We start from the raw sequence: 19,442 nt of genomic DNA on the forward strand, positions 1-19,442 counted from the left end.
CACCATTACTTTGTATAAAATTGTGTCATTTGCTCTTTTTTCTTCATGAGTCTTGCCCATTACTGTCTCCCCTTCCACAACTTTTTCCCCTTTTAAAATCTCTTTCAAACAGGTCTGGTGGGAGAAAATAGATTCTAGGAGAAAGACACATTTACCTTGAAAACCTGTTGAGATTGAGATGATAGATTGGCATGCATAAGGTATGCCAAATTACTTACTCCCTGAAGCCTGATAAATACTACATGACCTCAGTCAGAACCTCTGGCCTTGGGTCATTCTTCTTTTGTCTAATCTTTTGAGATTGTAGAACCTAGGAGTCTTTATTTGCTGACCAGACAGTTGACTCGCCTTAATATTTTAATCATATTCTCACTGTTTTACTACCATGTTTTAGAGAAGAAAAAAATGCTTGGAGGGTGGGGGCTTCCTCTAATAAAGAGCTGAAGGGATAGCCTTCTTCGATTTCTTTGTCTGAGCATCTTCTTACTGCCTCCCACAGAGATCCGTATGGCTTTGGAGACGGTCGGGATACAAGACGTGATCGATCCCCAATTCGAGGAAGTCCAAGGAGAGAGCCCAGGGATGGCAGAAATGGCCGGGATGCCCGGGATAGCAGAGACTTGCGGGACCACAGAGATAGAGACGTTCGGGATCACAGAGACAGCAGAAGTATGCGTGATGCTCGGGACATGAGGGATCTTAGAGACTTCCGTGATCTAAGAGACTCTAGGGATTTTCGAGATCATCGAGATCCCGTGTACGACAGATACAGAGATATGAGAGACTCCCGAGATCCCATGTACAGGTACATGAACAGCTATTCTGCTTGGGGTTTTGTTTTCTTTTTTTTTTTCTTTTGTAACAGTCTGTTTTATGTGTGTTCTGTTAAACTAATTGAAAGCTCTAAAGAGCAGTTGACTTTATCAGCCTTGTATTCCCAATATCTATCAAATAGCAGGTAGGCTGCTCAACAAATTAATTAATGAATCTGGGTCTCTCCCCTTGGCCCATGAAAGGCAACATTGTGCAAATGGAAAAAGGTGGAGTGCAAATTGTTTTAGCAGTGCCAAAGCACGGAAAACACAAATGTCCAATAAATGTGGGAAAATATGCTTTAGTCATCATGGAAATGTGGGAAAACATCATTAGTCATCATGGAAATGCACATCTAAGCCACAGAGCTACTACTTCATACCTACTAGGACGGCTGTAATAGATAGATATATATATATATTTTTTTTTAATTAAAAAAAATAGCAAGTGTTGGTGAGGTGTGGAGAAATTGGAACCCTATTTTACATTGCTGGTAGGAATGTAAAGTAGTGTGGCCACTATGGAAAACAGTTTGGCAGTTCCTCAGAAAGTTATAAATACAGCAGAATTGCTGCGATCTGTCAATTCTGATAGATCCTGAGTATACCCAAAAGAATTGGAAAGAGGAACTTAAGACACAGCAGCACTATTCACAGTAACCAAAAGATAGACACAATCCAGAGCCCATCAGTAGATAGATAAAAAATGATATATCCATGCAATAGAATAGTATTCAGCCCTGGCTAGTTTGCTCAGTGGTAGAGCATTGGCCCAGCATGTGGATATCCCATGATCAATTCCCAGTCAGAGCACACAAGAGAAGCAACCATCTGCTTCTCCACCCCTCCCCCTTCCTCTCTCCCACCCTCTCTCCCTCCCACAGTCATTTCTTGATTGGTTCATGTGCATTGGCCCCAGGGACTGAGGATGGCTCTATGGAACCTTTGCCTCAGGCTCTAAAAATAGCTTGGTTACAAGCATTGCCCCAGATGGGCAGAGCATCGGGCCCAGATGGGGGTTGCTGGATGGATCTCGTTCGAAGCATATGCAGGATTCTGTCTATCTCCCCTCCTCTCACTTAGAAGAGAAGGGTGTGGGGGGGGAGGACAGTATTCAGCCATAAAAAGGAAAGTAATGCTACTACCTGCTACATGAATGGACCTTGAAAACATTATGCTAAGTGAAATAAGCCAGACAGACACAGAATACAACTATCATATTATTCCATTTATATGAAGTATCTGGAAAATGCAAATTCATAGAGATAGAAAATAGATTAGAGGTTGTAGGAATGGGGCATGAAGAGTTAGTTCTTAATGAGTGTAGAGTGTCCAGAGTATTCTGTTCAGGATGATGTAAAATTATTGTATGTATACATATTTTTTCAAACCACAAATTTTAAAAAACTCAGGAAAAGGGATGGGAGATGGGGAGCTTGAAATGGTTCCACAAAACCATGTGACTCAGTGAATAAAGCGTCAGCCTGGCACCAGAGGTCACAGGTAGTAACCCTGGTCAGGGCACATACGAGAAGCAGTCAGTGAGCACACAACTAAGTGGAACAACAAGTTGATGTTTCTCTCTCTAGCTCTTCCTTTCTTTCTCTCACACGAATCAATGGAAAAAAATTTTTAAATACTGCCACCAGTTATTTTGGTTTGCTTTGCTTTATGCTAGGAATTATGCTCAGAATTTTCTGTACGTTCAATGATTTTGCAAGGCAGGTTAACTTACTCATAGCTGAACTCAGTTGCAGCTGCAGAGCTGATAAACAGTGAACCTGAGGTACAGGCATACCTCATTTTATTGTGCTTCACATGTTGAAGGCAAGACCCTCCCCCAGCAAATGGGTTAAGACTCCCTTTCTTCCCTTTTTTGCAATACCTGCTCTATTGCGGTGGTCTAGAACAGAACCCTCACTATTTTCAAGGCCTGCCTGTCCAAACTCATTTGTTTAATCCCGAAGTCCTATACCTAACTGTGCTTACTTCCACACATGGAACTGGGTCTTAAAGAATTCTTTGTATCTGATTTTCGCAGGTTTAGGACAATTTTAATTTTGTTCAAATTTCTTTAACTTTACAGGAGAGAGAGCTCCTATGATCGATACCTGAGAATGGATGACTACAGCAGGAGAAAGGATGACTCTTACTTTGACCGTTACAGAGACAGCTTTGATGGACGAGGCCCTCCAGGCCCAGAAAGTCAGTCTCGTGCAAAAGGTAAAGTACCAGAAACAGTTCATTTCTGTTATTGGTGGATACTTTACAAAAGAAAGGGAAACTGATAACCAGCTGAAGAGGGTTAATGACTGGGCTAAGCAGTCATGAAAAAAAAAGAAGATGCAGATAACCTAATGGGTATGTAGGGAGCATTTCCTGTGAAAATTTTTTAAATGCAAATTAGTATCATCTGGTTTAACCATTCAACAAGAAGAAATAAATGTGAAATTCCAGCAATAAGAAATAAAAGATTGGAGCTTAGAGGTTGCTTGCTTTTTGCCCATTGAACAAAGAACTACTACAACTACCTTCATTATCTATGCAGCATGAGGTTTGGGATTTTTTCATTTGTTTTAGTTATAATTTTTACCTAACAGCGTCTCTTTTTTAGATAAAGATAAACTTGTTTTTTAAAAGTATGGTTTTCTCAATATGTCTTAAAAGATTTTTTTTAATTGCTTCATATCTGTCCAGTGAAGAACCTCATTTTTAATTTATAATAAAACTTTGCTACATGATTTTTCCCCCAAAATAAGAAAATTTGCAGGTACCTGTCAATAAAAGGTCTTAAATAGTTGTCCCAAAAATGCAAATTACAATAGAAAATACCATCTTTTATCTGTCAAGTTAGCGGGAATTTTTTTAAATGACAGAATTCAATTGTGACTAAGATGTGGAGAAATATCACTAGGTAATTCACCCCTGTAGAGAAATAAATTAGTAGGAGCCTCTCTAGAGGACAGTGTGGCAGTATATATCATATGAAGCATTAGAATGACCATGCCCTTTCATCCAACCGTTCCATTTCAATGAATTTATAATAGTGAAAAATAATACTAATGGTTACTTTTGGGATCAAGTCTAGAGGATCAATGCAGGGAGCAGGGAGTGAGTGTGTGTTAAGACCTTTGCCTATGTGTAGTCCAGGATTCAAATAAAGCCTGTGACTTATTTTTATAGAAAACACAGTTCATATTTCCATTTTCCCTGGTGGTGTTTTGCAGAGCGTTTGAAACGTGAAGAACGGCGTAGAGAAGAGCTTTATCGTCAATATTTTGAAGAAATCCAGAGACGCTTTGATGCTGAGAGGCCTGTTGATTGTTCTGTGATTGTGGTCAACAAGCAGACTAAGTAAGAACTCTTTGGATATTTCTCCTGAGTAAAGGGAAAGGTCAGAATTGAAATTCAGCTCCCTCTTGACAGCCCTACCCACTGAACTTGGTCTGTGTATTCTGGCATTGCTGTGCTGTCTTAGCCAGAGTTCTTTTAGTTGTAGGTGACAGGAAACCCATTGCAAACTGGCTTAGACACCAAAGGGAAACTTTAGTTTGCTTGGGAAGTTCAGGCATGGCCACATTCAGGGCAGGGTCAAGCCATGTTTTTGGTCTCTGTGTTGCCTTCATTATCAGACAGGCATTCTGCTCTAAGAGGCAGAGTGGCTCTGGCCTTAGATGTGTATCTTCTGGGCTTAGCATATGCAGTGAGAAAGGAGCTGCTTCTTTCCAGTGCTTTCACTTAAAGTCTTAGAATTGTTTCTCATTGGACGGACCCAGCTCACTTTCCATTGGCTGGACTAGTCACTTTGGCCAGTGGTACTGTGATGCCTGGACTGTCCAGCGCTAAGTCGTATATACCCATTCCTAGAGCAAAAGGTGGGATTGGTCCTGTGGAGCCATGTGAGCGGAGTTAGAAAGGGGTACCTTTCCAAAGGAAAACCAAGGCAAGACTAGATGCTGGACAGGCAGAGCAGGAGATGCCCCCTGCACAAGACAATCCCAAGTCCCCAATACGTGAGGAGGCACAACTCTACGTTTGTCAGCCATGTACCAAGCCTTCTGTGTGAGCGCCATGGCCTTGCAGAACTGTTAGGTGACCATGCTAGTCAGTCCAGAGTTCATAGCACTGTTTACTCCACCTCCATTTTACATGCTTTCCTTCAAGAGGTATGGAACAAAGAAGCAGAAGGAGGGATAGCAGCTTGCAGGCATGGCAGTAGCTATGTGTTCTTCCCCACGTGACTAGTAAATAACTTCATGTATTTCTAGCAGTCTTGGGTTAAAGAGCTCATTTTAAGGCATAGGCTAGAGAAGTAGGTGTTGGGACACAAAGCAGCAGGCAGAGTTCACAGGCTCTGAGCTGAGCTGCCTTGCTTACAGACAGGTGCCACTTTCCCTGTGGAAATGGAGGTGGGGGGTTGTTTGACATGTGACAATAGCTATTACTTTCTGAACAACTTACTCTGTGCTGCCTCCATGCTAGGCGCTTTACATAAATTATCTTTAATCCTCACAATAATCGGGGTATATGTGTATTCATTCAGCGATTTTTTTTTTTTTTTGTATGTGTATGGGTGTGTTTGTGTATGTATGTATGGCAGATGCCAGGTACTGGAACTATAGTGGTAAGCAACACACAGTCCCTTCCTCTTACAGAGCTTACACCCTAGTTGGGCAGATGTATTGGTGATGAGTCCTATGAGAAGAAATATATGAAGGATCTAATTTAAATTGGAGAGAAGGTCAAGGAAATGACATAGGAGCTGAGCCATATTATTCCTGTTTTATTGGTAAAGAAACTGAGGTTTGTAAGAGGTAAAGGGATCTGCTTAAAGCTTCACTCTGTCAGTGTTAGAACTGAGATGCAAGCCCATCTTTCCAGCATGAAAGCCCATGCTTTCCCCGCCGTTCTGCAACTCCCCAAAGACAGCTGTGTCTTAGGCAGTGAGAGGGCGTGAAGAAAGGACCACTAGGGCCCTGGCCGGATAGCTCGGTCGGGTAGAGTGTTGTCCTGAAGCACAGAGGTTGCCAATTCAATCCCCAGGTCAGAGCACATGTGGGAGTAGATTGATGTTCCTGTCTCTCTCTCCCTTTCTCTTGCTAAAATCAATAAATTAAAAAAAAATTAAGTAAATAGAAAGGACCACTGGACTAGAGAATCAAGAGGAGGACCTGGCTATTAAGTACTCTGCTCCCAGCAACTTAATATGTGATCATTCTGAGCCAGTATACACGGAAGGAAATAGTCTAGAGCCTTGGAGCCTGAAGAGGGCACTAGGGAGACACTGGGTGGGCTAGGACTTGAACTCTCCAGAGGCGCACACACAGCTGGCAACCGTGTGCAGATGGGGACTTAGTCTCGGAAGACTCATCTGGATCCTGTTTGTTTCTACAGAGATTATGCTGAATCTGTGGGGCGGAAGGTACGAGACCTAGGCATGGTAGTGGACTTGATCTTCCTCAACACAGAGGTTTCACTGTCGCAGGCCTTGGAGGATGTTAGCCGGGGAGGGTCTCCTTTTGCTATTGTCATCACCCAGCAACACCAGATTCACCGCTCCTGCACAGTCAACATCATGTTTGGAACCCCACAAGGTATGGAGGCCCAAGTGGGTCAAAATTCCAAAGGTAGTCACTAGTCCATTAATTTTTTCATGTCTTAGAAGCAGCATGTTTTGGGCAAATGACTCATGAATATCAGCTCAAATTTGGCAGGGCCCTTTAATAAGTGCACTAGAAGAGATTTAATTTACTTAGTCATTTAGTTGTCTGATAGTCTTTTAGTAGTGGATACAGTTCTTAGCCCTTACTTATATATACAGTGGTGTGCTGGCAAGTGTTTAACAGCCAGTTCTGGGTGAGGAGATGGAGTAGTGTGGTTTATAGCATTTGGTGATTTCCATGGTGCACATGCTCTCATCATGTCCTGGTTCGGGCCACCAATGTGAAGTCACTTCAGGGAGAGTGGGGCAGAGAGATGCAGTCGGCTCTCCCCAGTGAGAACTCCCAGCACACCTCTGGCGCATGTTACACTGAGTGCAATAGAACCCTTGCCTTTCCCAGACATTCTAATGGGGGATAGGAAGTACAAGCAGAGGTTGGGACACTGTTTCTAAGTGTGCTGGGCAAGGAACTGGGAGAGCAGGGAGGGGCCTGCATTTAAAAGCCAAAGATATATTCCTCGAAGTCCTCCCCTGACGTGGCTTTTAGTACCTTGCACCCAGAATGTTGAGACTCAGCCAACTGATGCCCTGCTTGTTGTTCTTGCAGCATAGACTCTTCCCACCACACTCAAGATATCTCTTTGCCTGATCTCTATTACCCATAACCATAAAATACATAAGGTTCTCCAGTGGGTCATTTGTCTCTCTGAGAATTAGTCCTCAAGATGTGTGAGTTCATTTATACATAAAGTTCTAAGAAGTCTTCTCACCACCCTGTAAATCATGTTGCCCAAGGGTGAGCAGAGGAGGTTATTTATGGTCACAATTTGGTCTTAATCTATGACCTTTGAACTTAGGAATTCAAAAACAGTAGGCCAGCTCTATCCTGAGAAGTACAGTGGAAAGCCAGGTTTTACAGAAGGGCTTTTTAACCCCCTGCGGCCTGCCTCTGGTTATTCCCCATGTGGTCTTTTTGAATCTGTGGGAGACTCGTGTTCTTTGGATTTTACTACAAGTCTGTGATCTAAGATTTCCACAAAGAACCAACTCTGTACAAAGATGTGCATTCCCCACCAGAGCAATCCATTCACCTATCTTCCCAGTCCCATCTCCTTCCCCCTCCTCAACCCTATATCCCAATGCTTTTTGTTACCAAAATGGTTTTCTTGCTGCTTTGGGGTTAGGAAAGTCTTTGTTGAGTTCAGCAGGTGGGCACTGACATTGTTATGGGAGAAAATAACTTGCATCATTCCCTCCTACAGAGCACCGCAACATGCCCCAGGCAGACGCCATGGTCCTGGTTGCCAGAAATTATGAGCGGTACAAAAATGAGTGCCGGGAAAAGGAAAGAGAGGAGATTGCCAGACAGGCAGCCAAGATGGCCAATGAGGCCATTCTTCAGGAAAGAGAGCGAGGGGGCCCTGAAGAAGGAGTGCGCGGGGGCCATCCTCCAGCCATCCAAAGCCTCCTCAACCTGCTGGCAGACAACAGGTACCTCACTGCCGAAGAGACTGACAAGATCATCAACTACCTGCGAGAGAGGAAGGAGCGGCTTATGAGGAGCAGCACCGACTCTCTGCCTGGTGAGCTACGTGGCAGGGCCGAGGTGAAGTTCTGACTCTGCATTTCTCTAATTCCCAGGCTCTGTGGGGAGGGTGGGAGGCCCAGGGCTCTTTGGGCTGGGGAAGGGAAATGAGCCCATCCCTTAAGTTTGCCTGTGGGCCTTTATGCTGATGTAATGATAACTTAATGTTTGGGTATGGAATTCTGATCCCTGTAGTTAATCTGATGGGTAGACTGGTATTGCTGGCTCCCTGGTAACCCAGGTGATGCCCTTTGTTTTTTTTAAGTAGTTCTCTGGGGGAACGAGGCTGTCTTCTGGAGATAGCCCATACTATGGAGTGGCCCGTTTGGGAACTTGATGTCATGGTCTGTGTACTATGTGGTTGTGATCAGTGATTATTGTTTGTCCCTGGTTGCTAAGCCTCCTGCCCACAGAGGGTACTTTGAACTAGATACCTCCTCCTTCTGTCTTCCAGGCCCGATTTCCCGCCAACCACTCGGGGCGACCTCGGTTGCCTCGCTGAAGACACAACCAAGTTCCCAACCGCTCCAGAGCGGCCAAGTGCTCCCCTCTGCTACACCCACTCCAGCTGCACCCTCCACCTCCCAGCAAGAGCTTCAGGCCAAAATCCTCAGCCTCTTCAATAGTGGCACGGTTGCGGCCAATAGCAGCTCTGCATCTCCCTCTGTCGCTGCCGGAAACACCCCGAACCAGAATTTTTCCACAGCAGCAAACAGCCAGCCTCAGCAAAGATCACAGGCCTCTGGCAATCAGCCTCCAAACATTTTGGGACAGGCAGGATCTGCTCGGAACATGGGCCCCAGGCCTGGGGCTCCTTCCCAAGGGCTCTTTGGCCAGCCCTCCAGTCGCCTGGCACCTGCCAGCAGCATAGCCAGCCAGAGGCCTGTGTCTTCCACAGGTATCAACTTTGACAATCCAAGTGTACAGAAGGCTCTGGACACCCTGCTCCAGAGTGGCCCTGCCCTGTCCCACCTGGTCAGCCAGACCACAGCACAGGTGGGGCGGCCCCCGGCGCCCATGGGCTCGTTCCAGAGGCCCTACTGAGGCTCCGGCTCGCCTCCTCCCAGCCCTCTCAGCCTCCCAGGCCTGGCTGCCTCCTGCCCACTGCGTTCTAATAGTTATTTGGAGGGTGTTCTCTGCGCCTATCAAGGTCACATCAGATGTCCTAAGTTTCTACCACCTGCTCTCTTCTACCCAAGGCTGTGTTGCTTATTCCTTCCAGAGTCAGAGTTTATACTGCATTTGGGTATATTTTTTGTTGTTGTTGTGTTGTTTTTTTGTAAAAAAAAATAATAAATTTCTGGGGTCACTTGGGTGGCAGTGTAGGTGTCTGGGCTCAGTTCATATTTCATGGGTTTTGAGCGTGGGTTTCTCTGGTCTGTCAGCTGGATTTGGGGGGATGGGGGAAGAAAAAGCCAAGCCCCAAATGGGTGCATTCAGAATGGCATTTACGTGTCAGTAGCCCCCGTCCTTGTTCATTTCCCAGCCTCACACAGGCCAGCCAGAGTGCCAGCTCCTGTCTGCAGCTGCTGCCTGGGGCTACATCGCAGTCGGCCAGGCAGGCTTGGTGGCGCTGCACCGCCTCCCATGTTCAAGCGTCTGCTTGAGGTTAAGAGTGTCCATGGCAGACACACTTTTCTGCCTGGCCCAGTATTGTTGGTTTGGGGTTTTCTCATTTTTCTCTTTTGCTTTTATTTCATTGGAGGATCTCCTGTGGACTGAATATCCAGTCACCAGCAGTTTAACATGAACTGTGAATCTGGGCCCCAACCCCTCTCACCCCCTGAGCATTTCTGTCGGCCTCTCCCTCTCCAGCGGTTCTGAGAAGGCAACTCTAGACTCTGGCATTGAGCACCCATTTTTTCAGTGATTGTTTTGAGCATTTGGCTCAGAATCAATCTCGTCTTTATCTGGACTTTTGTTCTGTTTTCTGCATAGCTGGAGGTAGGGACGGTGTTGATGTTGGACTTTTGGTAGCTGGACATGTTCTTGGTACAGGAGGCCATTCATGGTTTTTGAACCAGAGTGAAATTATTAGAGGGAGGGCTGGCTGCTGCTCTAAATAGAGCCAAAGGAAGCTGCCCTCTCCCTAGGGATGGAGCTCGCTAGAGGCCTGTGAATCAGTCTTCAGGGGCCCGGCAGGGACGAGGGAGAGCAATGACTTCAGCTGAGTCCCTGCCAGTGGCCGAGCAAACAATGGCTTCAAAAACTCAAGGTCCCCAGACGGCAGCATTTTCTGTTCTGTTTGTGTTATATAGTGTTTTCCCCTCTTTGGAACTCTTGTGTTGTTAATAAGATGAGATGATTACTTTTTAATTAAAATGAAAAAGGAAAATCTGTGTCATCTTTTTTGGTTGTGACTCTGCAGGACCTCTTTTCAGGACATCCCCTCCCAGGGCTGGGAGGTGAGGGTCCCTGATGGAGCTCTGACAGGTTTCCTTCTGTCATTTTGTCCTGCCCCTCTTGTCCTCAACCTATGCTCAGGCCTCGGAACTTCTTAATTTGAGCTTCTCTTCGGCTCACCTAGTTGGAAGCTTTAATAACAGTTCAGAGTAGAAGCCTGCTGGCTAATTATAATGCTGTGTTAAACATCCTTGTTTGTGGTCGACGCCCAGTGTGTCTGCAGGCTTGTCCTCTCCTAGGAAAGGAAAACAGGACCATGGAGGCCCTTTCTGTCCAGTGGAGTGAGGCACTCCTATTTCAGTTTCATCCCAGTTGCTACTCTGTTCTGCCTGATATGCAGGAGTTGGCAGAACCATAGAGTTGCAGGAGCCTTAGAGAGCATTTAATAGTAGCCAGCCCCATCAGGAAACGGGGTGGGTGTGATAAAGTGATAGGCACAAAACCTCCAGTGAGTTAGGGACCATTGTGCAGGTAGTGCTGAACCTGACTAGTCAATGCTCGCTGCCTCATAGGAGATGATTTGGTATGGTGTTCTCTACTAGGCCCTGCTGCCCTCTAAGACAGGGCCCCAAACTGTCATCACACTAACAGCAACCAGACCTGGAAGATCAACCCATCCTCTATCAGTGAAGGTCGTTTCTGATATGAGTTTGGGGTCCTCCTGGAGAGCCATGTTGAGTAACCCTCTTCCCACCTCAAATTCTTACCAGCTCGTGTCCAAATAGCACACCTAAGGCCATGAAGGGTATAATAAAATTATTTTTATTGCATTTTGTGCAGACGGGAGTCTAAAAAATTAATACAGTAAAAGCTATAAAGCATTAAATGGGAGCATTCAACAATAAAGGAAAGAACCAACCCTCTCCTTTTCATATTGGCACAAAAAACACAAGATCAATACTGAGGCAGAATGCGGAATACTGAAACACACTGAAAATTAAAGGCAGGCCTAATAATAGTAATAAATACTCTTGATTTGGTTTGCAACCTCTCCTATTTACAAGGGTTTTCAACTTCATTGCATTGCCCTGCACATAGGTCATCTAAAACAAAAGCAACACTAGTTATCACTACAAGGCTATTGAAATATTGCACTCAGAATAAAAGTCACTTGGATGGACATGAAACATCTAGCTACAATGATTATAAAGAGATTGGGTGAATGACATAACATTCATAACAAATATTGCACATGTAGCACAGAAAACTTGGGTTTTTGTTGTGGGATATTTGTTTTCATCAACGGAAACTGCTCTTGCCAACCAGACAGTCTGGGCCCAGATAGTGCAACTTTGGTTCCCTAGTTGGTGTTAATACAGCTCCCTCCCCCTTCTGCCCAGCCCACCACTTTAGCCTGAATGCTCAGGCCCCCAGAAGACTAGACCAGGCTATGATTCTAAGAAGTCTCTTGGAGGAAGGAACAAGGAGCTGGTGTCATCTCCAACTTTCTGATTACTTCCTGGAAGAGTCTATTAGTCCCATCACCAAACCTCAGAAAGGCCTTGGCCTAACTGGCCAACGTCCAGACCTACCTCTGGCCACACCTGACCCTGTCTAGACAGTACCAGCTCCAGTTCTCTGCCTTGGGCTCAAAGGAAAGGAGGTGGTGAGGTCAGGAGTACCTAGTGGCCCCATCTCTGGGAGGTGGGCAGGATATCTATCTAGGTGTGAATGTCAGGGCCTTGGGGCTGAAGATACTGTACCCAGTCAGTCCCAAAGGGCACTGGAAGGAGCATGCAGTGCCTGTTCCCCTTGGTAATGTGCCCTGGGGGAAGGGAACCCAGCCAATGAGCCTTCTCTAGGGATTAGAGGGCGCCTCTGACCGGACTGGTGGAGCAGAAGCGCCAAGGACTGAAGTTGGAGGAGCCAAAGACCTTGCTTGGCTCCTAGTTGGAGGAGGGCAGAGAGTCGCTAAGAACAGCACAGGGCGACTCCAGCCCTCCTCCAGGCTCGGGTGCCTGGGAGACGCAACTAGAGGCCGCTGCTAAACAGCGAGGACCCGCCCTGGAACGCGGAGGAGGTGGCTGGGTCCCCGAGGCTGGAGCTGCCTGATGGGAATAAGGGAGAGACCATCGCAGCGCTAGGGCCTCCCCGGTGGGTACGGCACCTACTCCGAAATCGCCCCCTCCTCCCTCACCGTTCCCAGAGAGGAAACTCCAGGTAGGGGGCGCCTCCAGCTCCCTGATTTCAGTCTTTGGCGAGGAGCCATGGGATAAGGGGAGCAGCCGACTGGGGAGAGGCGCCTGCTCCCCCAGCGAAGGCACGGGGCGGGGCTTCCTGGGTGGGGCGAGGCCTCTCTCCCTGTCTCCCCCTGCGGAGCGCCCCTCCGTCCCCCATCCTGGCCCCATCTTGCATAAGAGCCGAGAAGAGGCTGCGAGCGTCTCTGCAGCCGCACGGGAAGCTCACATCCGCTGGGAGGCGAATCCAGGAAAAGCTGGACACTCGTCTCACCTCCTCTCCGAAAATGAGGGAAGGATCAGAAGCCAAGGGAGCATGGAAAGGGCGAGGAAGCGAGAGCGGGGCGGGAGTGTCGGGGGAACAGGACCAGGACTCCCGCCTGGGCCTAAAGCACTTTTGCACTCAAACTCTCGGACGTCTAGGAAAATCCAGCTTCCTGAGGCCTCTGCCGCCCCCGGGCGCCCCCAGCAGGGGAGCTCGACGGTGGCGAGATAAGTCCGTTGCGCTTCTAGTCACAGAAATATGGGGACGTTAAAAATACACGCGATGTCTCCTGTACACTATGTATAGGCTCGACCAGCCCATGCCCCGAGGCTCCGCAGGGAAGGGCGGCGGACAAGGCCGAGCGCAGGCGCTCCACCCCCCGCGCGCCCGGCCGCCGAGCTAGGAGCAGTGCGGCGGCGCACAGGGCGGAATAGACCCGGGCGGGCCGTGGGAAGAGGAGAAGGGGCCACGCGGACTACCTGGGGGTCCTCAAAGCCCCGGCTCCTCTCCGCGCCTCCTCCCGACCTTTATTGCAGCGTCTTCTCTCCGGTAGGGCGAGGCCCGGCTTAGAAAAAGGGCAGCGCAGCCGGGGCGACAGAGCGGCGCGCCCACGGGGCTCTGGTCTTCACGTGGGAGCGGTCCCCTCTGAGTCAACCCCAACGGACGTGGCCTCCGGACTTCAGGCAGCGGGGAAAGGGGCCAGGGCGCGGGCACAGGGTCTGTATGTAAACGGTGACAGCGTCGGGGGGCGCGGTGAGGGCTCCGGGGCCGCGGCCGGGCGCGCTCGGGCCCGGGTGGCAGGTCCTGGCTCTCAGGAGTAGATGGTGATGACTTCGCGGCCGCCGCCGCGGACCAGCATCACCCGGTCCAGGTGCTCGGTGAGGACCTCGAGGAACTCCATATCTGAGCGCTGGTCAAGGAGAAAGACCCATCCTCCTCGCGTTGGGCCGCCAGGGAACGCTGGACCTGCGTCCCTGTCCGAGGTGCTGATCCTGAATCAGGACCGGCCCAGCTCTTCGGTCCTAGGGCTAGGACCCAGGTTCCCTGATGTCCACCTACCCTCCCCCTCGCCCACCACCAGCTTTAAGTCCAGGATACAATTTTCGTCACCATTGCGGTTGCGGGGAGGCCCAGGCATGTTGAGCAAAACAAGTTTGGCATCCCGGGATTTCTTCACAATGACCTCGTTCAGCCGCACGGCTGTGTGCATGCGCCGCACGTTGGACTGGTTCCTGTGGGAGGAAGGTGGGGAGGAAAGCGCGTGAGCCTTGGAGAGGGGAGAGTCGGCTGGAGGTGCACCCGGCTGCTGGGACCCGGTTCTTGCAAGCCAGGGACCACCAACCCTAGACCTCTCCAATCTGGGCTATTCAGAGTCCGCAAAGGTAAGGGACACAAATTGAGGGTTCATGATATATTGAGAGCAGGGACACTGGCCAAACCAGGAAAGAGAATAAAAAATTCCGAAGCACTTACAAGTTCTCCCACTCCCTTCAGGAAACACAAGAGAAGCAAAGAGGAAGAAAAGAGAGGGGTCAGAAAAAAGCAGGAGAGGCTAGGGACTCGAGCCACCATCATCCACCGTGACTGCACATAGTCCTGCTCTCCCAGCCTCCCTTCCTTCACCTGTATCTGGGAGTTCTGACCCTTAGCAATCAGGCCTGACCCCTGAGTCCTCAGATGGGAAAACCAAGACAAGGGGTGACCTGGGTCTTCCAACTGCCAGCCCAGGACCCATTCTGAATCCTGTGGGTTCACCCCAAACCCCAGCCCTGAGCACTCAGACCCGTACGGCTTCATGCTGAAGAAGTCCTTGATGCCCTCAGAGGAGACAGGACTGGGACCCTTATTCTTCTCTGCCACAGACTTGTCCTTGGTCCAGGTGAGATGCACCTTCTCAGGATCTGCCTCGCCCTCCCCCTCGGGCTCCTCCCCCGGGGATGGTGAGCTGCTAGGGCAGCTGGGAGCACTCTGGTCATGGATCAGCTGCACCTGAGGGATGAACGAAGGGACAGCACTTGACTCCTTCGGAGGCCGGAGGTTCTGCTCCCACCAGGTAGAGCCAAACCACCGCGGCTGCATACCTCCTCTTCTGGCTTCTCCTCGCTGTCAGCTGTCTCTTCTGGGACGTTGAGGCGGAGCCGAGTGTTGGCTGGATTCTTTCTCCGGATTGAGCCACGAGACTCATCTGTGATACTCTGAATCTAGGGAGTGACAAACAATGGTGCCAGCTCTGCTGGAAGTTACCACCCATGCCCTACAAAGAGCTCTCACCAGAACTGATGCACATTTTCGGGAATGGTACCAGTGTTAAAATACTGCAGTGCTCCCATACCCAGTAGCTACTGCCCCGCTGACCTGCCTACTCCAGCTTCCCTCCAGAGCCTGACCTCCCCACTGTCCAGCCACCAAAGAGTTAACACCTGGTCCTGCAGGGCTTCACCTTAGCACTATGGGCCAGTGTCAGGCCTGATTGGTCAGTGCACATGTACAATTTTTATGATCACCCCTGGATAACATTCTTGGAGGACCCATCCTTCCTACCTCAAAGGGGTACCCCACCACTCATTCCCCTGAGGATCCTTCAACCACTATCTGAGAAATATATTGTCCACACTTGGGAGACCCATCAACCATGGTCTGTCATCCTCACCTGTAAGATCTGCCACCCATTCCCTAGGCAACTTGTCACCCGCCTCTGAGGGTTTTCTTGTCCCCAGCCCCTGGGGACCATCATTCATTTCCCCAAGGATCCTACTCCCTAAGGTAGGACTTCCATACAAAGTCCAGGGGGCTAGTGGTCCCACATTACCCCCACCTGGGATATCTTAGGCCCACACCCCATAGGAGACTTATCATCACTACACCTGAGGACCCATCCACCATACCCTAAATATCCACCTGTTGCCCACTCTCTGAGGGGCTGTCACATGGTCCTGTGTCCCCCACACTGGGAACCCATCCATCATCCATACATATTTAGGATCCACTATTCTCCTTGGGCCCCAGAAGTCCCACACAGAGAGGAAAGTCTGTCACCCTTCCCACCCACCTTGCCACACATACATGCAGACCTGAATCCTCTATCCCAGGATGCACAGCTCCTCTGCATCCTGGCTGAAAGGCTTGGTAGGTGCAGCTGCAGTGTGTAACCCCGCTGCTGGGGAGCCCAGTGACAGGAGGAATAAGGGTGATGAGTAATGAATGGTCTAGGTGAAGTGTGCAAGCCCTGGGCCATCCCAAACCTGTACAGATCCAGAGCTGGCAGCCGCTTGAGGCTCTGAGAGCCCAGCCTAGGCAACCTCACCTCCCGTTCCCGCTCGTTCTTGGTTAAGTGCATCTGTTTGAGGATCTGGGAACGCTGCTCCATCACCAATGTCTTCTCGTAGGTGTAGGCCGAGATGTCGCTCTCATGCTGTGGCCAGGCAGGGTGGGGATGGGGTGGGAGGGCGAGGGAGGAAAACATGAGCTGTGAGCTCAGGTGCAAGGCCAAGGGGAAGGAGGCAGGCCCCCTTCCTTCTGCCAGCCTCGGGCTCCCCTATCCAACGACCTAGTTCAATCGACAGTGTGGGAGGCAAGGATGATGCTCCTTGAAAGCAATGCAGCTCATTCCCTCCTCAACCCAGGCAGGTGAGCCAGTGAATGAATGAATGAGTAGATTAATTAATTACCTGGGTAAATGGAAAAGGGGGAGAAGTAAGAAAGAAACAAAGGTGTGAATGAATACATACATGAATGAATGGATGGGCGAGTGAGTGAATGAATACATCAATGAATATGGGGAGATTAACAAACACAAAGAAGGATGGGTAGATGGATGAATCAACTGAAGAGATGGATGGATGAGAGGCTGTATACTGTCATCCTAAAGCCAGCCTGCCTGGGCAAGAATCCACTTAGTGAGCATTGTTGGGCAAACTACTTAAACTTTCTGTGCCTCGACTCCCTAATCTGTAAAATGAAAATGCTGATAATTGTATCTATTTCATTGTTTCCGATGAGAACCAATATATGTAAAGTACGTAGAACAGTGCCTCACATATCATGAGCACTATTAGAAATGATTGTTCTTATAAAGGAGAAGGAATGGATGGATGGATGGATGGATGGATGGATGGATGGATGGATAAACTCTTGGGTGAATATGTGGATGGGGGGAAGGGGCCCAGCATCATAAACTGATGGTTGTTGGGGTTGGCCTAACTGGTGTTGGGGCCAAGAGGAAAGAGGACCTAGTGGAGGGAATCCAAAACTTCCAGGGTGGTCCCTGGGGACTCACCATCTCCACCACCTCGACCTCCGCAGTGATACGTAAATGGTACAGAAATGTGGTCAGGTCCTTCTTCATCTGGATGCTATTGTCATCAATCTGGGCCACAGTGAAGATACGCATCTTGCACTTCCGCCAGACCTGGAGGGGTGAAGGGGACCCGGAAAGGTCCAGCCAGATGTAGTAAGGAGACCCAGGGCCGGAACCTAGAGAGGACCCTGTCCCTCACCCTTCCCACCCACCTTGCCACACATACATGCAGACCCGAATCCTCTATCTCAGCGGCCACTCCCTACAAAAACTCCCCTGCTTAGGTGAGGGTCCCCCATTAAAGTATCACTTGCTTGGGTTAAGCATTGCTCTCCTTTACAATGCAAGGACACCTGCAAGGGAGACACAGTCAGTTCCTAACATCTCAGAATGAAGGAGGTGATCATATCCCTCTCCCAGGAGCTCACACGGAGGCTGGCCCTGGCCAGAGCCCACGAGCCTCACCCACGGACGTGCACACATGCACACGCACAGACGCACGCAGGCACTCACCTTGTGGTGCCGCAGCAGGAAGGGCAGCAGCATGAGCATGCCTCCGTCATGCACAATCCACCAGACATCGATGCTGCCCTCGGAGAAGCGCTCAGGGTTCCCAGGAAACATGGAAACATTCTTGGTGACCAGCAGGGCCAGATGACCAGCTGTGGTTTCCCGGACCAGCTCTGGGGAAGGCCAAGGGGAGAGCCAGATAGGAAAACAATGACTCTGACCCACTTCTGCACTTCGCACCCAGCACCCTGCCCCGCCCCCACCTTGCGTGGCCGTGGGCCGAGTCGTCAGAAAACCAGCAACTACCTGGGCCTCATTTCTTATTTGCTGTTTGGATTGGGGAAAGTTTCTCAACCTCACTGGGCCTCAGTTTCCCCACCTGCCTTTTCTGATTATTAAGCACTCTACCACACATGCCCTCATTCAATCTTCCCAACCACCTTATAACTTTGGAGACAGAATAGCTTCTTGGTTTACCAGCTATGTGGCCTGGAGCAAACTCCTTAATCTCTAATCCTTTAATTAGACACAGAGAAAGCCTCAACTTGTCTGGCACACAGAACACAGTCTATAAATGTAAGTTATTATATTACTGTTAACAAGGATTCACGCCCAGAGAGGGTGAGTCACTTGTGGATAATTACACAGCGAGGGAGGACCAGACGTGAGATTTAAACCTGGGCCTCCGACTTCAAAGCTGTAGCTCTTACCACTGCCCTGCACTGTCTTCCTCCCAGGGCTGTGAACCCTGTAGGAGTCAAGAATGTCTCCTTCACACCTGAGTCCCCAGCACATAACAGAGGGGACTGGCACATGGCCAGCTTTAAACACTGTCACTTCCTAGGCCGAATCCATATTTGTCGCGACTGGGAAACTACCCCAGCCCAAAGGAGAACCCGCAGCCTTCCACCCAAGCCACCACTGCCCCAGCCCAGGTAGCTTTACCGATGAAGTTCCTCCACGTCTGATGATCCTCCTTCTGCCGCCAGTTGCGGGGCCAGCCCACGAGCACGGTGTTGTGCTGAAGGCCCCCGAGGCCCCCAGACTGAATCAGATGGGACACGCCATCCCGCAGGTTGGAGGAAATCACGACCTGGCAGAAGCCTTTCACTTTCTCTGCCTCCATCAGACGCCGGATGGACTGGGGGTGGGGACGGGACATCAGATAAGGACCAGGCTCAAGCCCCCCTGGCCCTGCCCGGCCCCTGGCCCTGCCCGGCCCCCTGCAGCCGTCCCTCCTCCATGGTCCCTGGCCCTGCCCGGCCCCCTGCAGCCGTCCCTCCTCCATGGCCCCTGGCCCTGCCCGGCCCCCTGCAGCCGTCCCTCCTCCATGGCCCCTGGCCCTGCCCGGCCCCCTGCAGCCGTCCCTCCTCCATGGCCCCTGGCCCTGCCCGGCCCCCTGCAGCCGTCCCTCCTCCATGGCCCCTGGCCCTGCCCGGCCCCCTGCAGCCGTCCCTCCTCCATGGCCCCTGGCCCTGCCCGGCCCCCTGCAGCCGTCCCTCCTCCATGGCCCCTGGCCCTGCCCGGCCCCCTGCAGCCGTCCCTCCTCCATGGCCCCTGGCCTTGCCCGGCCCCCTGCAGCCGTCCCTCCTCCATGGCCCCTGGCTCTGCCCGGCCCCTGGCCCTGCCCAGCCCCCTGCAGCCGGCCCTCCTCCATGGCCCCTGGCCCTGCCCGGCCCCCTGCAGCCGTCCCTCCTCCGTGGCCCCTGGCCCTGCCCGGCCCCCTGCAGC

At 50.3% G+C, this 19,442-nt stretch overlaps 2 protein-coding genes across 5 annotated transcripts in view; one reads left to right on the forward strand and one right to left on the reverse strand.

The window, feature by feature from the left end:
* NCOA5 (nuclear receptor coactivator 5) overlaps window positions 1-11,838 on the forward strand; it is a 31,108-nt gene extending 19,270 nt beyond the window's left edge. Inside the window, exons 3-8 of one of the 2 annotated variants that reach the window (XM_066387637.1) lie at window positions 500-805; window positions 2,899-3,035; window positions 4,040-4,166; window positions 6,207-6,406; window positions 7,737-8,057; window positions 8,514-11,838. In XM_066387637.1, the coding sequence (XP_066243734.1) occupies window positions 500-805; window positions 2,899-3,035; window positions 4,040-4,166; window positions 6,207-6,406; window positions 7,737-8,057; window positions 8,514-9,103 (1,681 nt within the window). In that variant the 3' untranslated portion in view covers window positions 9,104-11,838. Of the gene's footprint in view, window positions 1-499; window positions 806-2,898; window positions 3,036-4,039; window positions 4,167-6,206; window positions 6,407-7,736; window positions 8,081-8,513 lie in introns of both variants that reach the window. The other variant, XM_066387638.1, reaches the window with a different exon arrangement.
* The window catches only part of SLC12A5 (solute carrier family 12 member 5), a 40,765-nt gene continuing 32,526 nt past the window's right edge, over window positions 11,204-19,442 (reverse strand). For all 3 annotated transcript variants that reach the window (XM_066387633.1, XM_066387634.1, XM_066387635.1), the window contains exons 18-26: window positions 18,657-18,852; window positions 17,715-17,884; window positions 17,181-17,312; window positions 16,209-16,316; window positions 14,986-15,105; window positions 14,694-14,893; window positions 14,378-14,392; window positions 14,003-14,136; window positions 11,204-13,807 (exon numbers count right to left, since the gene is read on the reverse strand). In XM_066387633.1, the coding sequence (XP_066243730.1) occupies window positions 13,716-13,807; window positions 14,003-14,136; window positions 14,378-14,392; window positions 14,694-14,893; window positions 14,986-15,105; window positions 16,209-16,316; window positions 17,181-17,312; window positions 17,715-17,884; window positions 18,657-18,852 (1,167 nt within the window). In that variant the 3' untranslated portion in view covers window positions 11,204-13,715. The remainder of the gene's footprint in view (window positions 13,808-14,002; window positions 14,137-14,377; window positions 14,393-14,693; window positions 14,894-14,985; window positions 15,106-16,208; window positions 16,317-17,180; window positions 17,313-17,714; window positions 17,885-18,656; window positions 18,853-19,442) is intronic.

The sequence above is a fragment of the Saccopteryx leptura genome, chromosome 5, assembly GCF_036850995.1.
Source record: "Saccopteryx leptura isolate mSacLep1 chromosome 5, mSacLep1_pri_phased_curated, whole genome shotgun sequence".
NCBI lineage: Eukaryota > Metazoa > Chordata > Mammalia > Chiroptera > Emballonuridae > Saccopteryx > Saccopteryx leptura.